General features: G+C 46.2%; 1 protein-coding gene across 2 annotated transcripts in view; it reads right to left on the bottom strand.

Moving 5' to 3' along the window:
- ECPAS (Ecm29 proteasome adaptor and scaffold) overlaps positions 1 to 25,052 on the bottom strand; it is a 3,148,361-nt gene that overhangs the window by 2,472,851 nt on the left and 650,458 nt on the right. For both annotated transcript variants that reach the window (XM_069630810.1, XM_069630809.1), the window contains exon 14: positions 14,432 to 14,554. In XM_069630810.1, the coding sequence (XP_069486911.1) occupies positions 14,432 to 14,554 (123 nt within the window). The remainder of the gene's footprint in view (positions 1 to 14,431; positions 14,555 to 25,052) is intronic.

Raw genomic sequence — 25,052 nt, 5'->3', positions numbered from 1 at the left:
CACCCTATTCTAAAACACGCATCCATGACCAAGTACACTTGATGGCTGCTAAAAGACCCTTTCAACAGAAGACTACAATCCTTGGCCTACCACTTGAAGTGCTGGGCCAGCTTTTGAGAAACCACCAACTTGTCAATTGGCCCAAATGCTCTGAGGATTGGGTCCTGAGCTACGACAGACGAGATGTAATTTTCAGACTTCCCTGTGACATTAGCAATTTGAAAAGCACCATCTGCTCAAATAGACTAAGAAAGATGGAGATCACACCTGGAGCTCTTTACTAGTCTCTTCCAACAATGTCAAAATGCACCTCTTTCTTATGAGGGAAAAACATTTTTGTAGCCTTCAGAAGAACAACCTTTCTGTGATTTAAAAACCCATTGTATCACTATTTTTATTGATGCAGGTAAATAGATCTTACGTTTCCAAGACTACAATGAGGCTAAAAAAATTGCCACCAATCATTTCATATGCTCTGGTGAATGCATAACCTATACAGCAAGCATTGCCAACATGAGTATTTGAGGTCCGTAAGCACACAATTCAGCGGATTATAGACACAATAAGCATTCTCCTGTTTTAGTGTATTCAGAGACAGTTGAGCAAGAAAATGCCAAAATATGACTATAATTACTTTGGTGTCACCACAACTAAAATGTCATGTTGGCAGATATAGCAGTTGTAAATATTTTTCCTCTTCTCCCATTAATGGTGGCACCCGGTGGGAGGCCCTCCTGGCCCACTTCCACTCCTCCAAGACCATCATTAATGTGTACCTAAATGGAACCATCTTGGTCCAGGGCCCTCAGGTCAATCTCCTCCTTTTTGATAGACACTTCTCGCACCTTACCAACTTTGTTTCTTCGTCTGCTATCCCTACTTACACCTCTCTGGCTCCTCTGCCGCCTCCATCCTCTGCCACCTCTCCCTGCTTTCTCTCCCTTCCTCCTCTGCCCTTCCTGTGGCACCTCCAACACTTCAGCAGGGCGCACCTCTGACCTGTACCCCCACACGGACACCCCCCCCATTGAATTCCTTCAAAGGTGGCAACCTGTTCCACATCGCTACTCTCAACTCTCGCTCTGCTGTCAAACACTCCTCTGATATCTGCCATCTCCTGGAAGAGCTTGATTTGGATGTACCCTGTCTCACTGAGATTTGGTTCACTTCCAGCTCTGTCACAAGTTTTGACACTCTCCTTCCTAATGGCTACAAGATCCTCTCTGAACCCAGAACTAACCGTCCTGGCGGGGGTGTAGCCTTGAATTTCTCAGAGTGGATCCCTGCTTCTGTCATTCCTACGCAGGAATATTCCTCCTTTGAATGCCTGGTCTGCAGGCCATCTCTCCTGGCCTCTCTCTCTCTCACTGTGGCCCCTTTCTATAGGCCGCCTAGGCAGGTCGCCCTCTTCCTCTCTTGAGTGGGCTGACCTTTCCTCCTCCCTCCTTGCCTCTACCTCAACTTCTCCTCCTCAGAGACCTGAATATTCTCGGGGCTCTATCACAACCTCTGCGACTCTCTGATATGATATGGCATAACGCGCCTATATACAAGTGTTTCAAGGCGTGACGGAGCAAGGGAGGGGGAACAGAGGGAAGACAGGCAACGATCCTACTAGGCCAGGTGTCATTCAGATCGCGTAAGTGCATAGTAAAGGGGAGGGGGAAAATGCAGTACATGGGGTAAAGAATAATAAACAATAAGTAACGTACGGCCAGCTGGAGGCAAGTGCAAGGGTAGTGCAGACATCAGGTGCCAAGTGCTGGTGTTGGAACTGTAGGGATACAGAAACAGGGCTTAAGTGCGAGGGTTGCCAGGAAGGCAGTGCAGGTGTACGACTGGCCTGAGATCAGGGGGAGGCCAGGTACCCAGTGCAGTTTCAGTATTGGCCAGGAAGTTAGCAGGGGAGAGGAGGAGAATAAAGCAGCAGCAAAGAGAGAGGTTTTGAGGTGCTTCCGGAACCAGAGATGATTCTCCTCAAGTTTCAGGGAGACAGGGAGGCTGCTCCAGAGGGAGGACCCAGCCGAGGAAAGAAATCTACCTCCAACTCGATGCTTGGAGAAGCAACTGACCCTGAGGGAGTTGTAGGCGGATGAGCGAAGAGCTTGAGAAGGAAGATATTTTGGAAGAGCGAGTTGAAGGTATTGAGGCCCCAGAAGGCCTTGTGGGCAATCCAGATGGTTTTGAACTTCCTCGCAGCCACTGGGAGCCAGTGCAGAGATTTCAGTCCTGGAGAGATACGATCTCTGGGCTTGAGGCCAAGGACAAGTTTCGCATTCCTGTTCTGGATGAGTTGCAGAGGGCAGAGAATAGAAGCAGGCAGATTTAGAAAGAGGCTGGGAGGGTCGATCAGAGAGGAAAGAAGTCAGCCACGCCAGGGCCTGACCGGTGATACCCAGGTTATCACAGAGACGGTTGAGCAGGATGGCATGGTTGACCGTGTCAAAAGGCAGAGGAGAGATCAAGTAAGATGAGGACAAAAGGGGTGTTGGAATCAAGGTTGAAAAGCAGGTCTTCATGGATGTTCAGGAGATCAGTTTCTGTGCTTCTGGCGGCTCTGAAGCCAGACTGATGATCATGGAGACAACCAACAGATTCAGTGTGAAGATTGAGCTGGGAGATGGGCAGCTTTTCCAAGAGTTTGCCCAGGAAGGGAGTGATGGAGATTGGGCGATAGTTAGCCGGGCAGGATGGGTCGGCATAGGGTTTCTGAAGAAGAAAGTGCACAAGGGAGTGATTCAGGGGGGAAGGGAAGACTACAGTGGTGAAGGAGTGGTTGCAGAAGTCGGCCAGAGCAGGAGCCAGGAAGTATATGTGGTCCTTGATGGTTTTGGAGGAACAGGGATGAACCTGTTTTGACAAGACTTTCATAGATCGGACTTGTCTAGAAACATTGTCTGGGGAAAAGAGGGAAAAGGCAGAGAAGGAGGGAGGGGGGCGGGGGGTGGCCGAAAAAAAGGGCAGAAGGAAGAGCAGGGAGTAGAGAGAGGAGGGGGAGAGGAGGAAAGAGGCCAGGACGTCCTGAGTTTTAGAGATGAAGTGAGAAGCCAGTGCCGAGCAGAGGGCCTGGGAAGGGACAGGAGAAGTAGATACTGTGGCAGGATTGGCCAGTTCCTTGCAGATTTTAAAGAGTTCAGCCGAGTAGTTAGATGCTGCAGAGAAGCGGGCTTGGATGTGAGCTCTCTTCTTGGTGAGGACAGAGAGCCGGTATTGCCTTTGGAGCATGCAGCAGGCTAGTTTGTCAGAGGATGTACATGAAGCACGCCATTTCCTCTCAGCCACCATGCACTTTGGTTTGAGGGTGACTAAGTCCGAGTGGTACCAGGAGTTACACTTGGCCTTGGGCTTCAGGCGGATCCTCATGACAGGGGCAAGAACATCAAGCGTATCAGAGATAGCAGAGTGGAACATGGAGAGGGCTTTGTGAGGGTGTGAGTCAGCCAAAGGGGGGAGGGGGGATTTGAAAGTGGCAGCGAAAGCCTCTACTGACACACGCTTCATGGGTCGGAAAACCGAGAAGGTGGGTGGCAGTGATGGAGTTGGCTTGGCCTGAGGGGTAGAGAGGGTGAGCTGGGAGGAAAGGAGAAAGTGATCACTCCAGGAGCGAGGAGTGGTGAGAGGGATAGAAAGGGGAACGTCTGAGGAGATCAGAACATCCAGAGTGTGCCCTGCAGAGTGAGTCGGGCCAGAGGGGAGAATAGAGAGAGACTTGCTGTGTCCTTCCCCAGTGCTCTCCATTCCCTTCCTCTTCTTTCCTCTCCCTACCTACTCTATGGCGCTCTTCATCTTTCCTATCTTCTCTAACTGCTTCTCCATTGACTATCCTGCTATCCTCAATAAATCTGGTAGGAAGAAGTTTAAAAAGCACATCCTGGTCTCCAACCCAGGGATCCCTATCGCTGACACCTATACCAGCGCCTGCTCCGGGGAAACTTGTCACCGACATCCTCCGTCGTTCCCTCGCCAGACCTATGGACCCTACATATGGTCTCTGTGCTCTCTCCTTTCCCTTCTTCTCCCATTAATGGTGGCTTCCGATGGGAGGCCCTCTTGGCCTCCTTCCACTCCTCTAAGGTCATCCTTAATGTTTCTGTGAATGGTACCGTCTTGGTCCAAGACCCTCAGGCCACCCTCCTCTTCTTCGATCATTGATGCAAGTTGTCAATGAGGCACCAGAAATTCTTTGTGTTTTTATTTTGCAAGATCCTCAGCATTAGTTCAGCATCGTTTTGCAGCATGACATGCTTGTGTGATTTTACCCAGTTTTTGTACCTTTGCTTTGCAGCCTTAGTTGTTTGCAGATGGGCATGTTCCTCTTGCGTCTTAGCGTATCTTAACTCACTACGTAACAAACGCTTGTGTTTCAAAAGCTCCAAATCAAAGCTGTGAGCACGTACGTAGGACTTGTTTTTGAAGCCCGCCTTTTTGGGTTTAAATTGCATCAATAGTTGGTCATATTCCAAGGATCGACTGACGTGGCGGTACTCGCTTGTTAGATGGTCAAGCTCGAGCATATCCAATCTCAGGCGGACTCTATTCGATTGAACCTGGATTTTATGCTGCCATGTAAATGTTCCAGCTTTTGGTTTCGTGGAAAATTCTGCTACCAACATATGTCGTTTTTCTTTATGATCTTCATTGAACTTATTCGCGGACGTAAAGGTTCCGAAACAAACATATAGTGGATTGTTGAGACCAAGCTTGCCCGATGCCAGGTATGGGCTGGTGGCATGTCGTGGAGGGTATTCCGATTTAACATCTGAAAATTACAGGCAGCCATTTCTTCTCTGCATCTGACGGTTTAAACAGGTCAATGTTCAAGTCACCACAGATAATTATATTCGGCCATCCAGAGTCCTCCATCAGACAATCCAATATATCCATTACTTTGTCTATAAAGAATTGTTTTCCAGCCCTTTTGTGGTTCCAATACATGTTCAACAACGTTATTGAATCAAGACACATTCCAGAGTGGCCAAGAAATTCCATGGAGGTTAACTGAATAAAAGGGGAGTCATTAGTTGAATTTACCATCCTCCAGCCTGAAGTTCTTCTAACCATGGTGAGTAAACCTGCCATTGGGCGACCTTTTAAAGATTTAATTGCGGGATTTAACGCAACCTCAAAGTCGATAGAGACCGGGGCTTCCGTTAACTATGTTTCTTGTAAACAGACAATCTGTAGATGGTCAAGCCAATTAGAATTAAATAAATGCAAGAAACCACATGTATTCCAAGATGCAAGACTACACACATCCTGCACTGGGGCATTTTGGCGTTATTGTTGTGCTTTAATACTCAGCGCCTCAGATAACCAGAGCCACTCATGAGTTTCTATAATGGGTTTCTCGAGATGGTCTCTCGAGCCCTCAGTTGAGACTGGGCGTATGTTTCCATTAATAGTTATTGTTATCTTATCCTTTCGGGGAACCCTATCTATAAGTAACGTAGATGGTTCTTGAACAGACTGCTTTGATAAAATGCTGTTTTTGACCCCCATTTGCTCCTTGTTTGTTCGAGGGCAAGGGCTTGATTTTTCTTCAGATTCGGTCAGGTTTATGACTGACAATGTTTCAGTAGTAGAGACTCCCACCAGAGGCATACACAACAAGCGGAGTTGTTTGCTCTGGAGTCCGATGAGCGGAGCGTTTCATCAGATTTATAAACATCAAAGCCTAAAGAGAACGACGCTACGTTGGCTTCCATAATAGATGATACAATCAAGGAAGACAAGACGTGAAGGACGACTTTGTCGTTTCTGTTCTCATCAGGAAATTCCACGATCTTCAGGTCGTTGGAGCTTATAGCTCGCAATGATGGTACCAGATGAAGTAATTTGATTATGTTACCTCGATTTAATATTAGTTTGTCAGAGGGTTCTAGCCTCTCAACGATCAGTTTCTGCACCGAGGTTGACAAATTGGTGTTTCTGGGGGAGGAGCCTTTAATAAATTGCACTCGCTTTAACAGGACTTTTGGGTCCTGAGGTCGGCCTATGCGTCTGCCAGGGTCGCACACTTCGGTAGAACTTTTTTGCTCTCCTTTTTTCTCCCAGGACGTGAAGTTAGATAACACACAAGGGTTAGGCCTTGGAATGTCAATGCAACCAAGGTGTTGGGGTGCAGAAATTTGCATCCTTTTTTCATGTTAAGTTAGGAAGACCGGACTGTCTGAGCGAGTTTGTGGGGGCGACCTGTCACCCTCGGTGATAATGCAACAGATTCTGCCATGTGAGCTCAGTTCCTCTCGAGGTGCCAACAAGGACTCCTTTGAGTTGTTAGTGTTATTGCCCACTCTTAAGGCTCTGCTGGATACCTGAGGCTCATTTAAGCGGCCCTGTACATTTAAGTTCGTTGTTACCTTTGTACTATTTGGATCGACAAACTCTGGCGTTGCAGGATCGTTTTCCAAGTCTATATAGTCAGAGTCTTCATAAGTTGATAGATTTAACAACTCACTGGGTATGTCCTGAGTTGTCTCCACCGAAGCCACTGCAATATTGTTTGTAGGGACAGCCTGTAAAGCCAGTGCTTGCTGCTGTTGATTATTAGGTTGAGATGAGGCAATTATGCATTTGTTAATGCTGCTTGCCACATTCTGTACTACATTTATGTTCCGCAAAAATTTCCGTGCCCCTTGTAGGGACTTGTTTTTCCGACTTATTTGATTTTTTTGTTTTTTTCATCTGCTTCAATGGTTGCATAATAACCCGTTTTAGTACCACGGGAATCGTTGGAATTTTAAGGCCCCCATTAAATATTGAATAAACAATCGGTTGTGACCCATCTGGAGCCTTTGGAAGAATGTTATTACCTACGTCCTCACTCAGCTCTATCTGCGAGGAAGCTGCCTCCTGAGAATCCAACTGCGCTTGATTTGAACTGCTCCGAGCTTGTTCAAATGCAGTATGGAAGGATATGTCTGCAATGGGGGCAATGTAATCACTCGCGGGAATTGGCAAGCCTACAGTTCCTAAGGAAGAGGTCTGGTCGTTTGCTGTTTGAGGAAGGAATCCTTGACTTTATTGGATCAAGGAGCATTATGGACTGTGTCACAGGCATGTTAATCGAGCTCGGCAGCGGTCTTGTGTCCACAGCCACAGAGTCTGCCCTTTCCAAAAGAGTTGTTTGGGAGGCCTGTGTATCGCGTTGTTCAGTGTTTCTATTAGATGAGGTGCTATCAGACACCAATGGTTCAAGATGACGATCTCTGTTTGTGATGCAGCCCTCAAATTTGAATAGCGCGAGGGCCTCTCTTGCAACTTCAGCCAATAGCTTTTTGTCAATGGTGTCATTTTTCTTTTGATCGTTTAAAAGAGTAAAAGATGCATCAAGCCTCTTGATTCCATTGTGTTGTTCATGATATGAACGGTCGCACACTTGTTCCAAATGAATTAACTTAGAAAGCACTAAAGCCACTGTTGTTGATAAAACCCTGGTTGCTTCGTGCATACTTTCATATAATTTCATGAACGGTGCCAAAGATATTGCTATTGATGAAATCAAAGTTGCTTGCAAATCGTGAGGAAAAACAGGGATGGTTTTATTGGGGGAGGACTCACGGACTTGATACGGCCTTGAGTTTATTACAGGAGTTTCTCTGCCTTGACAAATTTTTGGGAATGGACGTTCCATGAGGGAAGAATCCTATGAGTCCTCCAAGCGCTAACCATTTCTTCCAGGAGACAGTGGGATGACCATGGACAAATCGTTGTCAGCGATAACTTTCTGTTGTCGTGATGGTAACCTCTTTTGAGAGGATAGCAAGTGGGTAGATATATCGTCTAAATTTAAGTTATTGTCAGGATGGTCATCCGTTTTTGGTCGTTTATAGCACACTTTATGCCAGATGTCCTTGTTTGCCCCCGTTAATTGAGAGTTTAGCCTTTTGACTGGATGCCTTTCCATTTTTGTTGGTGAATGCGAACACCCTCTGTGGGCGTGCTCATTACATGTTTTATTCATTGCTATCCGGTTTGCCAGCATTTTATTTGCAATGCCAAGAGAATCTCTTCTGTTTTCCTTTTGCGTGGCTCCAGCCATGAGTGGCTCAATTTCCTGAATGTCTGCCATGACCTCCTGGTCGCCACATACTGTAGAATGAATCGCAAGTGCAAACACCTCGTCCGGAAGTGCCTCACACTGGGGGCTGCTGAGCATTGCAACCTGCGAGCTCGCACTTAGTGACTTCTCGCAAGGAGGGACTCCAGCGCTGGCCAACTCCTCGGCTCCCAGGGGACCTGAAAGGAGGACGTCAGAGCCAGTCCCCACCTCCACCCCAGCGTTGGCACCCCCCGCAGCCCCAAGGCCGCCTTCCCCAGAGAACAGACGCGCTTCGTCCGGAGCCAAACCCCGGTCGACCCGCACGTCCCCCTGCTCCACCCCCACAAGCTGCTCTGTGGCCGCACCGGACAAGGCACGCCCAGCTGCAACAGGAGCTCCACGGGACTCTCGGCCATCGCTGCCACCGGCAACCCGGACCAGCTCCCCCCCAGAGACCATGGAGGAGGCGGTGCTGGGGCCATTGTGCGGTAAATCCACGGACTGGCCAACTTTGTCCCATTCAGCAGTAGCAGCAGCGGTTCTCAGTGGATCGTGGTGATGTAATACCAAGCGTGCCTCCTTTTGCAATATAAACGGGATAGGTACAATGCTGCCCACCCCCGCGCTCGTCTCTTCGAGAGAACAGTCAGTAGGTAGAAAACTTTCCTCTCCACGTAAGTCTGGAATAAATGTTATCGTAGATGCATTTCTAGATTTGGTAGCTTTGCTGGTATCAATGGTAGCAGGGGGTGGGGGGGCAAGATCTTCTGTAGTTGACACACATGAAAAGTAACGACTTACTTTACTATTTAGACTACACTGGGTTAGTGGGTCAATAACAGCGGTGTCAGCACCTTCTCGCTTCTTTTGTGCACGAGTCCTTAAAGCTGACGATGTAGAAGTTGAATCTGGCATGGCTGTCTGCGGAAATTGGAGTGTCACCAGCTCACCACTTGACAAACAGCCTAACAGCCAAAAAGTTCCCAGCCCTTCACTTCACGGGGCTTAACCCTCCTGTTCCCTCTAGAGTCCTCTTCACAGCCCTGGCTTCTCATTTCAACACAAAAACTCAGGACATCCTGTCCACTCTTTTCTACCTCTTCTTCTTCCTCCTCCTCCTCCTCCTCCTCCTCCTCTGCCACCCCTGGCCCATCTTCAGCCACTTCCCCCTCCTCCTTTCTCTTCCTTTCCCTCTGTTCACCCATAACGATGTTTCTAGACAAGTCAGATCTATGAAAGTTTCATCAAAGCAGGTTCTCCCCTCGTCATCCAGAACCATCAAGGACCACATCGACACCCTGGCTCCAGCCGTGGCCGATTTCTGCAATCACTTCTTTGCCACTGGAACCTTCCCCTCCCCCTTAAGTACTCCCTTGTGCGCCTGTTAGGGAGAATTCTCTCTTTAGGCTGAATTTACTAACCTAGTGAGTCCCCCAGCAGCTTTGCTGGATTTCTGGAGTTTGTTTTTTTCCCGCCCGCCAAGAGTGAGACTCTTGTTCTCCCACTCTTGGACATGATTTATGGTATTCCTTTAACTGGTAATATGTTTTATGGGCTATGGGGTCCTTTACTCCATAGGGTCTCATGTGTTTGTGTGTTATGCCCTTGGACTGACTACTGTCTCCCAGGGCATGTAAAGTCACCATTTACTAGTCCCAAATTATTAACAGAAACCAGTACAAACCATCATATTGTGGACGTACTGGTCGGGGCAATTCGATTGCCCCGGGGTCTGTTAGTCGAGGGGGCACGTCTCCGTCCCCACTGATCGAGTTTTGGCTGGTGGCAGTGGAAACTACTTTTTATATTCGACCGCAAATATTTCCCTATGGGATTTTCCCATTGTTCGAGGCTACCAACTCTAATTATTTAATTCTCATAGCCTCGAACATACCGCTGGTTTATTTATTTATTAATTCTCCGGTTGGTATTTTTTGCCAAGACTCGATTCTAAAATGACGTTTGTGTTCTCTTCTGTGACTCCAACCCAAGTCGAGCCCTTTGTTCCACTTTTTGGCGGGCTTCTCCACAGAAGCCTCCAAAGGTGGTGCCACTCTGTCTGGGTACCACAGGGGGTGTCGGAGGGGGGTTTAGGCACCCTGGACTGAGTTACCTTAGTAACTCAAGTCGCACTCTTGTGTGATTGGCCCAAGTGGTGAGCTGGCCGGCTCACCACTTAGCATGTTTGATTGACAGCTAGGCTGAGTGAATGGGGGTATGCTGCATAAAAGCAGGGCTTTGGGGACTGGAACATCAGAAGTCACCACAGGACCTGAGAATCCGACGAGGGAGAAGCTGAGCCGACCTACCACGACGACACCACCGGTGGAGCCCTGCAGAACCAACTCACCACTTCCCGACGCCAGAGAAGATCTCCCGGCTGGAGAGGCTTCTTCCCCTGACTGGTGGGCACAACCAGTTTACCTTTCTTTCTTCGCACCCCAGACCGGTTTGTGGTCGAACTGCCAGTGCCAAGCACCCCGGCGGCCGGATAGCCACTCACCACTGAACCGCGAATCAACGGACCGCTCCTTGTACCTGAGAAACTCTGCGGCTGGTTTCTTCCCTGGCAGTGCAACAGACTCCTGTCTTCCTCCACAACGAGACCCTCTCTTCCACCGGACGAAGCACCGACTTGCATCCGCTGCCAGGAACAACTGCCCCCGCTGGAGTATTCTCACCACTTTAAGGTACCGTGTCTGCCAGGCCTCCCTTTCTAAAGATTGCTACAATGTAATAACTCCTTAACCTTCTGGACTGGGCTGGCCGCCTTGACCCTCTAGCTGGTCCCTTTCTTTGGTCCAACTCCTTTTTGAACCATTACAAGACTTTTGTGCACTGCAACCGTGTGACCTTGAACACATTTCGTTTCGATCCTCTTAAAGCGGATCCGGCCTACTGACTCTGAATTCACGGTTTTACTTTGCCTTCCTCTCGTTATGTTCTTGTAAAAGTGTTGGGATCTGTTTCAATTTGTTCTCTGCTTTTCTCTCCCTTTTTAAAACGAACTATTAGAGTGCCATCTACGTTAAGCGCTCACCGCTGTCTGAAAATAAGTGGGGCTTTACTTAAGACTTGTCTAATATTCTTTTAAGGGAGTGTATATCTTTTAGTGACCGTGTTTTTGAATTGCTTACTTTTAGTGCATGTGTGTTTTTCTAGATGTGGTTTTAAATAAATAATTATATTTCTTTTACACCAAGCCCTGGTCAGTGTTTACTTGTTCTATTGTGTGCTCTTGACCTATTGTGAATACTCTGTATATTGCCTAACTCTTCTTGAGGGAAGTCTGACTGCTCAGCCACAGCTACCAAGTGAATCTGTGTGGTACAGACTGCTACCAAGTGGGTTTACTGCCAAACACCTGTAGTCTTAAATCTTTTGCAGTGGCCCCAGAGGGAACTGCACAGGTTTCTGCCTAACAGCGCCCCCTTCTTAATAAGCCCTCTGCCGATCCTTCCTCTCCAGCTAACCATCGCGTGATCTCCATCACTCCTTTGCTGGACAAACTCCTGGAAAAGCTGCCCATCTCCCAGCTTAATCTGCATACTGAATCTGTTGGTTGTCTCCATGACCACCAGTCTGGCTTCAAATCTGCCAGAAGCACGGAAACTGCTCTCCCGAACACTCGTGAAGGCTTGCTCTCCAATCTTAACTCTAATATCCCTTTTGTACTCATTCTCCTTGATCTATCCTCTGGTTTTCACACGGTCAACTATGCCATCCTGCTCAATCGCCTCTGTGACAACCTGGGTATCACTGGTCAGGCCCTGTCCTGGTTGACCTCCTGACCGACCCTCCCAGGTCCCGCTGGGGTCTTGCCTGTGTCTCTCTCTACTTGTGGTGTTCCCCAGGGGTCTAACCTTTCTCCATGGCTATTCAACCACTACCTGGCAACTCTGGTCCACTGCATCACTACATTCTGTTCTAAACTTTCAGTGTAATGCAGATGACACAGCTCTCCTTGAGGCTCCTCTCAGCCACCTCTGCTCCTTCTCTCCTACCAGACTGTCTGGCCGCAATTCAGGAATCGTGTGCTGCCAATGATCTCTGCCTTAATGCCAGTTAAACGGAGATCCTCCTCATCGGGACACCTGCTCCCTCCTTTCCTCTCTCTCTGGCCGCCCGCCCTGGGCCCTCTTCTTCCTCCTTCCTCTGAGGCGAACAATCTTGACGTCATCTTCGACTCCACCCTCTCCTCACATCTCTGACATCTCTAAGAAGTCAAACTTTCAGCTGCACCTACTCGGAGGTATTTTGCCTTTTCTCACTTTGCCCCAGAAGTTCACAGTCTCTAACAGCCTCTTTCTAAATCTGCCTATCTCTACTCTTCAACCTTTACAACTCATCCAGACCAGGACTGCAAGATTTGTCCATGGGCTCAAGCCCTGGGATCGTATCTCTCCAGCTCTGAAATCTCAGCACTGGCTCCCTGTGGCTGCAAGGAACAAATTCAAGACCCTTTGTATCGTCCACAAGGATTTCTGCAGCCTGGGACCGCACTACTTCCAACTTTCTCTTCCTAAACATCTTCCTTCTCAAGCTCTCTGCTCATCCTCCAATTCTCTGAGGGTCAGATGTTTTTCCAAGCAGGCAATGAGGGTTGCGGTGGTGCGGGGGGTAGATCTCTTTCCTCAGCTGGGGCCTCCCTATGGAACCACCTCCCTGCCTCTCTCAAAGTTGAGCAGAACCACCTCCGGTTCCAGAAGTAACTCAAGACCTTCCTTTTCACTTCCACTTTCTCTCTTCCTCTCCCATGCTAATGTCCCCGATACAGTGATAGTGCACACTGATCACAGGACCACCCCGGAAATCGGGCCCAGGCTCCTGCATGTCCAGTTGCCCTTGCACTGCCTCCGGGCTCCCTAAGCATTTAGGGGTCTATATCTGTAACACTACATTCCCTTCTCCTTACACTTAAGAGCCAACCGTTGGCAGCACTTGAGTCACCTGCACTTCTCCTCACCCGCCACACCCGTTAGGCACTTCTCCCCTCCCTTCCTCTCTTCCGGGCACTTGCGCGATCTGAATGACACAAGGCCTAGTAAGATCGTTGTTTGTCCTCCTGTTTCCCTCTCTATCTTGTGGCGCCTAGAAACACTTGCTTATAATTGAAATGGAATATATCCAGTATGATTGCAGAGAGCCACATGGGAACTTCAATTTGTTTATATTGCGCCACACCTCCTCAATACCAAATAAGAACACTGCAGCTCTTATGACTTCGGCACAGATAATACGAAGAACATTCCACATCCACCCATGGTTGATGTACTCAAGATTGTTTTACAGCAGCAATGTTTCTATTGTTCTATTTTTCAATTCTTTTTGCTGTAGTTCTCTAAATATTTCGATTTTACCATTAATTGCATTTGAAGTATTACATTCGATGTGCAAACATTGCCACAATTGACTCAAAGTTTTAAAGGTGTAAGGAGTACTAATTGTACATGTTCTCATAATGAGCGTTTGCCACATTAACATGTAATCACAACATGAAATTTTACCAATTTAAAAATGGCTGCCGGCACGTGAGGACGTCATCGCCTAATGCATACCGGCGCCATTTTGAACACAAACAAGCAGGGCACTCAGACACACGCATCCCTGCGAGTCTGGTGCCCTGCTGATGGAAATTCTTTGAGAACAAGGTTAGATTTTCACACTTAAGCTAAAACTTTGACACTCTAACGCTATGGATCTTTTCTTCAAAATGGAATATATCCAGTATGCTTGCATAGTTGAAAACTTCATGACCCATTAAATCATTTAAACATTTCTGGCACACAGGTATTACTAAGATTAGGGACAGTGGAAACCCACTCACCACCATGAATCAAGGTATGATATTTATTGACATTTATGATTGTCCTCATACCAAAATATTGTGAATACTCTATGACAATAGAAGTACTTTAAGGACACAGTAACACCAGTGGATTAACTAATGTATTGCAGAGTAAAGGAGGGCACCAGACTGTAAGACAAAGTTGGGCCATCACCAAGTAAGGAAAAGAGAAGCCCGGCATAACGTGAAGGTAAAGGACTACCTAGTATGGAATAAGGTAAAACAACAATAGTTTTTTTAAATACTTAGTTTTAATATGGTTTGTGTACATATCTTTCTTTACTTTCACAACAGTCCCTGAAGATGGTCAATGTTGACCGAAATGCATTGGAAACTATTTGCCATAGGCCTACTTCTTAACGGTCTCCAAAATAAAGACGACGATTTGTGAAAATGTACAAATCCCTTGAATCATCACTTGTACACATACGCAGGATTGGCATAAAGTGAAACAATTGACTGGATTCTCACATAGGTCCTTCCAGCTGTCTAGGATACCTAACCGAGATTAATGACTTATCATATCATAATTAAGTGCATACCTTAATCAGGTATGATGCTACCAGAGCCTCCATCAGAGTAACCTGTGCTCCTTCCAATTTACTGTAAGCTCCAACCATCATAGACAGTGCTTCTTGGATGGAAAGCCTGGTGTCTGGTGCTTCCTGCAATATTAAAACAACAATATTTTTTGAAATATTTATTTTCATTTATTTTGTATAATACAGCCAATTAAGACTTTGTATACAACCACATTCCTTACAGTCAACCTAACCCCATTCACAACCAATGGTAAAACCTCCTTTTCTTGGTTAATTATATGAGCAATTCCCACAGAATTTCACGTATACAAATTCATCATCTAGATAAATGATACATTAAATTCAAGTCATGTCCCTGCATAAAACACCCATAATTCTTCCTTCCCACGATAACTCAGACCCATGTTACTGTATGTGAGCGAACGATTCTTGCGTGGTTAATTAAAACTTTCACAGTATAAAATGAAATGCTTAATTGTTTCCAATTCGTCCCTCCAGACTGTCTGCATGTGCATTCACATCTCAAGAGTCCTCCAAGGACCATTTGCTTTTACAGTTTCTGCACAATTAAATTTGATTTTCACTTAAGTGCACAGAATAAGGTTATTTGGGAAGGCAGTTACATATCTCGCTTCCTGTTGTTTTAGGGAATATTGTTCCAGGTATAGTTATTTACCTTCGTGGCCAGATCTATTATGAGTTGCTCTTTAAGAAGCTAATTAAAACATGGTTTGAACTGTAATTTATAGGTATTCCACCTATCAGCTGAGATATCCTTTTCCCAATGTGTTATCCATTTATTGGCTATATGATGGTCTGTAAGCACTACCTCTATTAGAGGAAGGTCGATTTCCTTCAGCCCTTACCAATGTTAAAAGTGAGCTATCTTCTGCATGGTCTTACAATGATAATTTAATGTATGAATGATCATCTAAGTGCTGATTTTCCGCAAGTTATACTCTGCATATAGATATTCTACTAGAGGTAGTTTTGGCATATTGCGGTTGAGCTTACTCCCATAAACCAGAACCCATACCACTTCTCCATAGGTAATTACTGGGACCATATAGGCTTCATAAAATCTCCATATGACTCGTAGAGAATAGCCTACGTTTCTAACTGCAAAGGCCTTAAGAGCTCCCAATTGTTGGAGGAACTCAAGAGGAATCTGAGTTTATTATCTAAAATACTGAAACTGAGGGACTTCCTCCACCATTGTCCCACTCAGAGCCAACCTACAGTTATTTGTCCAATAGTGTTGAGGTGGAAGCAATGACATGACCTTGTTGTTTATTACCAGTCCATTGTTGTTGCAATAACTAGAAAAAAGAACTATTCCTGCAATCCTATAGGGATGCAGTCCAGCAATACCAGGTCATCTGCATAGGCTAACCATTGCAGATGATTATTCCCCAATTTAGGTACATAAGGTTCTAAGAGCAGGGAATAAATCCACCAAATATAAATTAAACAGAGGAGGAGCCAGAATGCACCCTTGTTTTAGGCCAAGGTGAGTCAGTATCCAGTTAGTCCTGGCCCGCTATGATCTAATCTATAACTTGTACTTGATATTAGCATAGACCGATCGAATTAGTACAGCAAACATGCAGGAATGTTCTACTGGATTAACTTCTACCAAAGCCCCTCTCTCCTGAGGTTATTGAATGCCGAACTGCAGTCAACAAAAACTGCATAAATGGGTTGATTAAGGCGACTCCAAGAGGATTGTATGGTAGTCACCATTGTTAATATATTATCAATGGTGCCTGACTTTTTCCAAAAACCAGTCTAGTTAAGAGGAATAATGGTGTTTTCAAAAATCCAATTATTCATGTCAACATTTGTGCTGGGGTGTCTTGCATGGCAGGAATAGAATAGTTTGTGGGCACATCCCACCTCCCCTTTTTAAAAACCGGGATGATTATACTCTTTGTCCAAGTCTTCGGAATACAGCTCGTAGCTTGGAATAATTTATGCAGTACTGTTGTCCACCAGTTAACATTGTTTTAAGAACAAGATTACACAGGCAATCTAACCTCGTGTGCTAGACTTCTTAGTACTTCTAATAATAACTCTTAGATCTTGAGTCTGGAGTGTACATGGCCATCAATCTTTCTATACCAGTTGGCCCTCTGCGTATAGTACTAGTAATAAAGGAAGTCTATACAGGGTTAGTGACTTCATTTATAAGGGCCTCCCTAGGTTGGATATCATTGACAATCTGCCAAAAGAAGTTCCAATTCTTAAATTCAAAAGAACAGACATGTGCACTCCAACGTTCCCATCTCTTTTCCCCCCATTATTTTGCCTTAGCCACTGTCTACGAGTGGTTTTCCTGCATTTCCCAAGTTCCAACAAAACCCTACTATGCAAATGTCTATGTTGGAGAGCATGTAGGTCTTTTCTTAGCAATTCTTTTGCGAGCTGCATCTCCATATCAAATGTATATGTATGTGAGAATTTGATTGTCTTAGTCTTCCTTCTACTACTATTAAATAATTCCTGGATGATTTTCCTTACACCAGATTCATATGTAGTGGTTTATGCCACTGCTGTCTCCCAAGTACCCCCTTAACTTATGTGTCATAAGCAATTACTTCATCTGGTGGCAATATAGCTAATAATGTGTTTACCTGATTTATTGTAGAGGTATGTCAGCTGATTCTATTTCTTTCTCAGTTTATAGTAATATTAATAAGTGGATCCTAGGTAACTGCTGGGGTGGTGTACCACATATAGGTGAGTAGGGGAAAGGGATCACTCTCCTCTCTTGAAACTACTCCCATATCCACTACTGTTTGCAATATGGTTAAATGTACAAATACATAGTCCCTGGTGGAAATACTTGTAGAGGAAAATCTGGTATGCTGCCCGGTTGTATCACCAAGAGTCTAGCCATTAAGCATCACTAGACCATATGAATAAAGGAAACATTCAACTAATGCTTTTTTGTTACTGTGCAGAATAGCTGGATCTATAGAGAGAACTCCAACCATTACCATCATTGAACGTGATCTCCAAAGGAATCTTGGCTTTGAAGTAACCAAGCACTACTTAAGAGTGATTGACTTAAAAAACTAAGCTTAGTAGCTGAAAGAATGTTTATAGGTTCATCTCTAGCTGGAGGATCGTAAATGTTCACTAATAAAATGGTGGTGTTCTCCACAATGCAAGCCAATACATATGTAGAGCAAACGGGCAATTTGGTGACACTCAACCCAGACCTAGGTCTTCCTGGCTAATGCCCGAACACCTAAGCGTTCATATAAACTATTTAAAAATAACCAAGAAACATAAGTTTCAATTTCATCACATTTAAAACAAACTATATTTACATAATTGATGCCATCTTTGATAGCAAGATACTCCAATTTCATAAATTCCCATATATAAAATGCAGCATAAAATGTTATTTTAAAGTGCTTCCTGAATAGATGTGTGCCCAGAATTGGTCTCTATGTACACTCGCTATGTTCATTACCATATTACTACAGCCTTTGGTATACACCTTACTTAATTGGGCATGCTGTCAAAAGGTGGCGCACGTTTTCAATATGAGATTTACAAATACAGCACACGCTTTCCCCATAAGGTATCTTTTGCCAGTCACCCGGCCTTTACATGGTGGTCAGCTGATCAAACCGGATCCTCATAATAAATTGTCGGATCATATTACGTGCATTATAAATATACTTTAGGTTTTCCCATCGGGAATCCTGGGGTAGTATACATTCTATACATGGACTTAGTAGACTGACATTCTATATTATAAAACCTATCCCATTCTGCACCTTTTTTCTTAATTTGCTTGGCCAATGTTACTAGGAAACTCAGCTGTAAATCCTATATTCCCATTAAAGTTCTTAATGTCACTAAGTCACTACTTCATTATCCCCACTGTGGAATCAATGTCAAACATATCTTTAAATAAGCTATACATGTTCTCATTGTTTGCACTGGAATCCTGGAGTTGCAGGTAGAATATACTGCGGCGTATCTTGCAGAGAGTAAGCATACAAGTCCTAATTCGCTACATAGGGCCTCAACAAGGGTGTTCGGAAGAACCCCAAAGACATTCCTTCAAATTTTGCCCACTAGAACCCTTAAGCAATGAAGTTCATGATCATGGTAAATATTTAATCCATAAAGGCATTAAGGGTGCTAAGCACAAAGCAAGCATTACAAGGCCTTCGATTGAATAACCTCCCCTATGAGATATGAAGGACTTCGTCGCATACAATGTCTGTTATTTTACACACAATGTCATTAGCCATACATTTATAATTAAAGGCATCATAAATGGGCATACCAAGATAAATATATCGTGTTACAATTTCAATTGTGGTTCACTCTATTTTCCACAGGAAGTTCTTAGTTCAAGCATCCTTTTTTCCATTAATGGCCATGGTTTTAGTGTTCACCAAATATAAACACCATTAAGTTTAGAATATTCTCGAAGAGCTTGCATGCTCCGAAGTCCTATTGGAGTACGGTCAATAATGACTATCACCCGCAACGGATAACCAACGAACAGGCGGTTTCAGATTTTGGAGGGGAAATTCTGATACACCCTTGGGGAGGATGGGTGAAACTTTCTCCCGGAAAAAGCACAGGGAAGGTGGCTTACAGCATAAGACCTGTAGCTCACTCACCCGCCTAGCATATGTAATAGCCACAAAGAAGGCTGTTTTCAACGAGAGAAGCCGTAAAGGACAAGAGTGCATAGGCTCAAAAGGAGATGCCATCACAAATTTAAGAACCTGATTAAGATCCCAATCTGGGACAACAAAGGGAGTTGGCAGAAACAATTTTACAAGCCTTTCAGGAATTGTGCCATTACCGGCATGGTAAAAAAGATACCTTGGTCCAGGGATCTCTTGATCACAGACAAGGCCACCAAATATCATTTGACTGTTGACCTGAAGGCCTGCAGAGGCCAGTGACAGATGGAACTCAATTACTGTAGAGATGGGGCAAGAGATGGGGTCAATCTTGCGTTCCCTGTACCACGCCTCATATCTTCTCCATCTGCACGCATACAAAGATCCTGTAGATGGTCTGCATGCAGCCGGCAACACCTCAAGTACTTCCTCAGAGTTCCCAGTCATCATATCTCATCCTCTCAAGAGCCACACATGTAGGTTGAGGGATTCCAGGATCGGATGGAGTATCCGGCCTTCTGACTGGGTTAGGAGATCAAGACGCTGAGGCAACCGGTGAGATGGACAGATCCAAGAGGTCCGAGTACCACGTTCTCCTTGCCCAGTCCGATCAAATCAAGTTCGCGCAAAACCTCTTCAAAGTCCGGAGAACCCATGGAATGATGGGAATCGGAGGGAGCGCGTAAAGGAGAGAGAAGGTCCAATCCACCAGAAATGCATCCCCCAGTGCCCTGTTCGCTGGGAATTCCCTTGAGCAGAAAAGTTTGTATTTCCTGTTGGACCCCATTGCAAACAGATCCACAGCTAGGATACCATAGAGGGTGAAGACTTCCTCTAGGACTTCCCAACAAACTTCCCACTCGTGCAAGAGCGTGCTCTGCCTGCTCAAAGCATCCGCCAAGTTGTTCTCTGTGCCCGCCAGATGACTGCAGAGACCGAGATCTTGTTCTCCAGCAACCAGAACCAAAGCATCATAGCCTCCATGCAGAGGGTGTGGGAGTCCACACCACCTTGCTTGTTGAGATAGTACATCGCCACTGTGTTGTCCGTCAGGATGAAGACATGCTTTTCCCACAGAGACAGGGCAAACGCTTTCAGGGCTAGCCGGATAGCTCGCAACTCCAGCCTGTTGATGTGCTACCTGGCTTCCATCGTTGACCAGAGGCTGCACAAATGCAAACCCTTGCAGTGAGCACCCAACCCTTCAAGGACGCATCAGTGACCACTCAGGTCTGAGGCCAAGGAGGCCAGAAGGGTTCCCCCGCCAAAAGACTTGTGGTCTACGCATCAATACAGGTCGTTGACCACTGATGCGGACACTCTGAGGCGATCCAAGAGAGTGCTGAGGTACTGAGAGCACTGATCCCTGAGTAACCATTGCATGGATCTCATGTGCAACCTGGCCTCTGGCACTAAAAAATGCAGGAAGACTTAAGGCCTTGAAGGAGGAGGAAGGAAGCCGCTGGTAGGGTGGCATTGTTCCGGAATAAGTCCATCTGTGTCAAGCTGACTACTGTCACCTCGGGAGGGAAGACCTTCCCCACCCGGGTATCTAAGACTGCTCCGATGAACTAGAGCCGTTGGACTATTGCCATGTGGGACTTCTTTAAGTTTAGCGAGAAGCCCAGACTGTGCAGCAGCGAGCAGATTTCCTGCAGATGGGACAAGACCTGCACTACAAACTTCCCTCGGATCAGCCAGTCGTCCAGATATGGGAATACATGGACTCCAGATCTCATGAGAGGAGCCGCAACTGCTGCCGTGAGCTTGGTGAAGACCCTTGGGGCTGAGGTAAGACCAAAGGGAAGCACCTTGAACTGATATTGCATATCTCCTATGGTGACCCTTAGGAACTTCCTGTGCTTTCGATGGATCGGTACATGGAAATAGGCGTCCTGTAGGTCTATGGATACCAGCCAGTCCTGAAGTTTGAGAGCGTGGACAATCTCCCTCAACGTCACCATCCTGAATTTGTCTTTCCGCAAGAACTTGTTCAAGGCCCTGAGGTCCAGAATGGGACAGAGACCTCCTCCTTTCTTGGGTACCAGGAACTATCAGGAATACTAAACCGATCATCTCTGTTCGGGAGTTACCTCTTCCACTGCACCCTTCAGCAACAGGGCTCTCAGTTCTTCTTGGAGCTCCTGTCCCGGTTGGATTGGAGGTGGGGGTGATCTGTCAGGTGTTTTTTTTAAAAATGGCAGACAATAACCCCATTGAAAGAGCTGAAGAGCCCAGGCATCGGAAGTAATTCCCTGCCACTGGAGCAAGTGCTTTGTCAACGATCCTCCAACCGGTGCGTTGTTCGAGGGGAAATCAAAGCGGCTTCGGAGGCTGGGTCACCCCTGCCGCTGCCTGTTGACCTCTAGAAGCCCCTCTGACTCTTCCACAGCACGAGAAATGCTTTGGCCCTTGCCTGGTCGGTGGGAGCTGCACTCTCCTGCCATAAGGAGTATATCTCCTGTAGCCTTGTGCACTAGAGGTGAAGCTAAAAGCAGGTTTGGCCGGCTGCACAGCTAGGCCTAAGGATTTGGCAGCGAGTTTTGATTATTTGAATTTTTCTAAGGAATAGTCATCTTTGTGGCCGAAAAGAAAATCGCCCTCGAAGGGCATGCCCAAATATTTCACTTGGACGACAAGTGAAAAAACAGAGGTTTTCATGTAGGCCTGCCTTCTCAATGTTATGGACAAAGCCATAGATCAGCCGACACTGTCTGATGTCCAGGCCCGTTCGCAGTGACTGCTTGGCCACCTCTTTCCCATCCTCCATTAGCTGTAGGAAGCCCCTCGCGCATCTCTCCTTCCGGGACATACTAGGCAGCACTTTCAACTGCTGTCCATAGACCGAAGGAATATTTGGCAAAACTGCTTGCCACAGGTGTAGCTTTGAGGGTCATACTACCTGAGGTGAATACCTTCTTTGCCAAGGCATCTACTTCTTTTGCTTCTCTGTCTGGGGGCAGAGTGGATGTAGAAGATGCAGGTCTAGAAGAGACCGTAGCAGCCTGCATAACAAGCCGCTCCAGGGAATCGTGAGTGGAGAGGTATGAGGGGGGTCTCCCCTAGACGGCCTGTACTTCCCGGAAAAGGTGGAACCGACGGGAGGAATGGAACATGGGTTTTGCCATAGAGCTGTCAATGTTAAGTGGCAAGACCTTCCTCTAGGATGTTGGTAAGGTCATAACCTTGCGCAGGCGCCATTGAGGAATGGAGTCCCAGGGTGTCAATAACCCCTTATACCAGAGCCCTGTATTTAGATATATTGTGAAGATAGGGCTGGGACTGCTGAAACTCGAGGTCAGGCGTAATTGTCCAGACCACTGGTGTCTTGGAGGCCTTGAGCTAGTTGTAGCAGCTTGTTCTGGTTGTCAAAATAGTCAACCTCGAAGTGCCACCAAGAAAAAGGGGATTATATCCACAAGTGGTTGGGCTGCTCAGTGGTACAGGCATATTAGAGGGGGTCCTGTCTGGGATAAAAGGGGTTGATTGGATTTGTAGGGAGCTCTCGCTGTGGCTGCTCCTCTTTGGTGTGGGCGTGGGGGAGGAGCCACACCAGGAACAACGGCACATGTTTCAAATTATGAAGGTGGCAGCGAGATGCTGCCCAGCTCAGTTGTGGAAAAATCTAAGGATGCCAGGGGAAAAGGAATGGGTTTTAAAGATTCAAGCTATATATGATATGGAGTATCTAACCCACCTCCTAGACGAGTCCAGGTACGACATTGAGGGCCAATGTCTCCCTTTCTTTGAGAAGTACGGGTGGTGAGATCAAAGGGGGAAGGGTGGAGGATGTGAAGTAAAGTGAGAAGGAGGAATGTCCCCTCAAAGTTATACAGAGGTTTCTGGATCGCACCCCCAACGAGTAGGGGGAATGTTACGGATTTGACAGGGATGAGGGGTCCGCCCTGATTTGCATACAAGCGTACCCATGGGATACTTAACAGCACTGGAAGTGCCATCTTATGTTTTGAACTAGTTGTGCCAATCGAAACTTGTTGCATGGGGGGCAGAGCGAGTGATTTAACTGTTGTGGTTCAAGGAGAATGCTTTAAAAAATAATAGTCAACCCCACCTGAACCCAAGAACATCGGGTTGACATCTTGGTCATCGGCGTCGTGATCGCTGAAGATATCCGTCATGGTCTTGAAAAATTCAGACCTGGGCTGTGGTGTGAAGACTTTTTCGACAACCGTCCACGTCAAGGGGTTTGTCTTTCGGCGCTGGCATGGTGGATGTCGGTGTCTACTGAAATCGAGACGCCGTAGGGGTAATCTGGCTTCCATTGCCTTTCTTTTCGACGTCAAAAGATTTATCGCCGCCGACAAAGTCGGTGCAGGGGCACTAGAGGGGTCGGGTGCACCAAGCGCAGCTCTTGGCTCCGAGGCCTGCTGTGTGGGGGGCACGCCGACTGCAGCATGCTGCTTGAACATTGCAAGAATCAAGGATTTGAAATCCTTCCACTCTTGGCAGGTGGTAGGCCCAGCCGACCGCTTACCTTGTTCCGTCGACTACTCAAAATCCTGACGATGGCGCCTTTTCTTTTTTACTGACAAGGACAAGGAAGAGTGGCTCCTCGAGTGGGACCTTTTCTTCTTCCGCCAGTTTTTCTCGGGGGTATTCCCCTCGGTTTCGGCCTCCGGAAACTGAACCAATCGACCGCGCCAGAGATTTTGAGGCCTGTCGACCCAGCGTGAGTTTAGCAGCCTGGTTGCGAAGGGATTTCGGTTGCAGTCCCGTGACCCATGCCGAGGCACCAGAGACAACTTTTAAAACTGGACATCCGTGCGACCGACATCTTGCAATGAGGAATGTGTGAAAAATTATGTTTTATGACGAAAACGTAGAAAAACTCAAAGCTCTGTTCCTCAGCAGTGTGTTAGAGCGCAGAAAAAAAGGAACCAAGGTCGGAGTGTAGTGACGTGGTATTTTTACGATGCCCGACGTCACTTCCGGAGCAGACTACCAGACGCTGAGCAAGACTGATCTATGGTCGACGGCCTGGTTGAGGTCCACTATGCCCCCTGTCGAAAATGTTCCGAAGCAGCAAAGCCGGAAGAAATATCCATCAGACGAGGAATCTGTGAGAGAAAAGCAATCCACTGAAATTCATTTACCAACCACGTTTCTTATAACAGAAAAACATTGGATTCCCTCAACAGACTTTGGCCAGTAGGATTGGTGACAAACGAGTTATAACCCTGTGTATTCCAGGTTATAATTTCTAAAATATCTTGTACAGGACTTACTGACCCCTTTCCCTTATTTTTTGTAGTGGGTTTAATTAGAAAGTCAGTGACATTCTCCAAGTTTAAAATCAATTTACCCATAATGTTCTCGAATTCCCCATTTTGGGGGCAATCTGGTATTCTTTTCTCCTGCTGAGCATTAAGTGCAATAATTTTAGGGGCCAGTTCTGAAACATCGGAGATCATAATCTCCACTAAGAAATTCTGGAGTTGGACATAATAAATTCAGCAAGAACCGGCGAGACCAAATGAACAAGTCCCAATTCGCCTCTATCGAACTAAATGGCAGTTCAACCTGGACTACATCTTTACTTGAAATTAATTTCGAAAGAGGGATAGTAGGAAAGATCTCTAGTATTCGAGATCGATTTAAAAAAAAACTTTCATTAGTAGCTAAAACTTCATGACCCATTATTTCAAAACATGTTTCTCTCTGGGACAAAATTTCAGTCTTGGTAGGCTCACTGACTATTGAGCAGCCAAAGTCACAGGGCTCACTCTGTAGTTTAAGCATCAGCCGAGATCCATGTTTAACTAGCCAAGTGTCCAAAGTTCCATTTTGTACGATGACCATTGGTTGTTTGTTAGCAGTCTCATGTAGATCCATGTGCAAAGTACTGAATCGATTAGACAATTCTATTTACGTGATGACTAGCAGTTCTTGGGTCAATCGAGGTACTAGCAAGGACTTAGTCATTGGCTCAGTCCTCTCAA

This window comes from Ambystoma mexicanum, chromosome 6q (genome assembly GCF_040938575.1).
Source record: "Ambystoma mexicanum isolate Mex_15411 chromosome 6q, UKY_AmexF1_1, whole genome shotgun sequence".
In the NCBI taxonomy this organism is placed as follows: Eukaryota; Metazoa; Chordata; class Amphibia; order Caudata; family Ambystomatidae; genus Ambystoma; species Ambystoma mexicanum.
The sequence above is the reverse complement of the archived record's forward strand: the minus strand, read 5'-3'. Positions and strand labels throughout refer to the sequence as shown.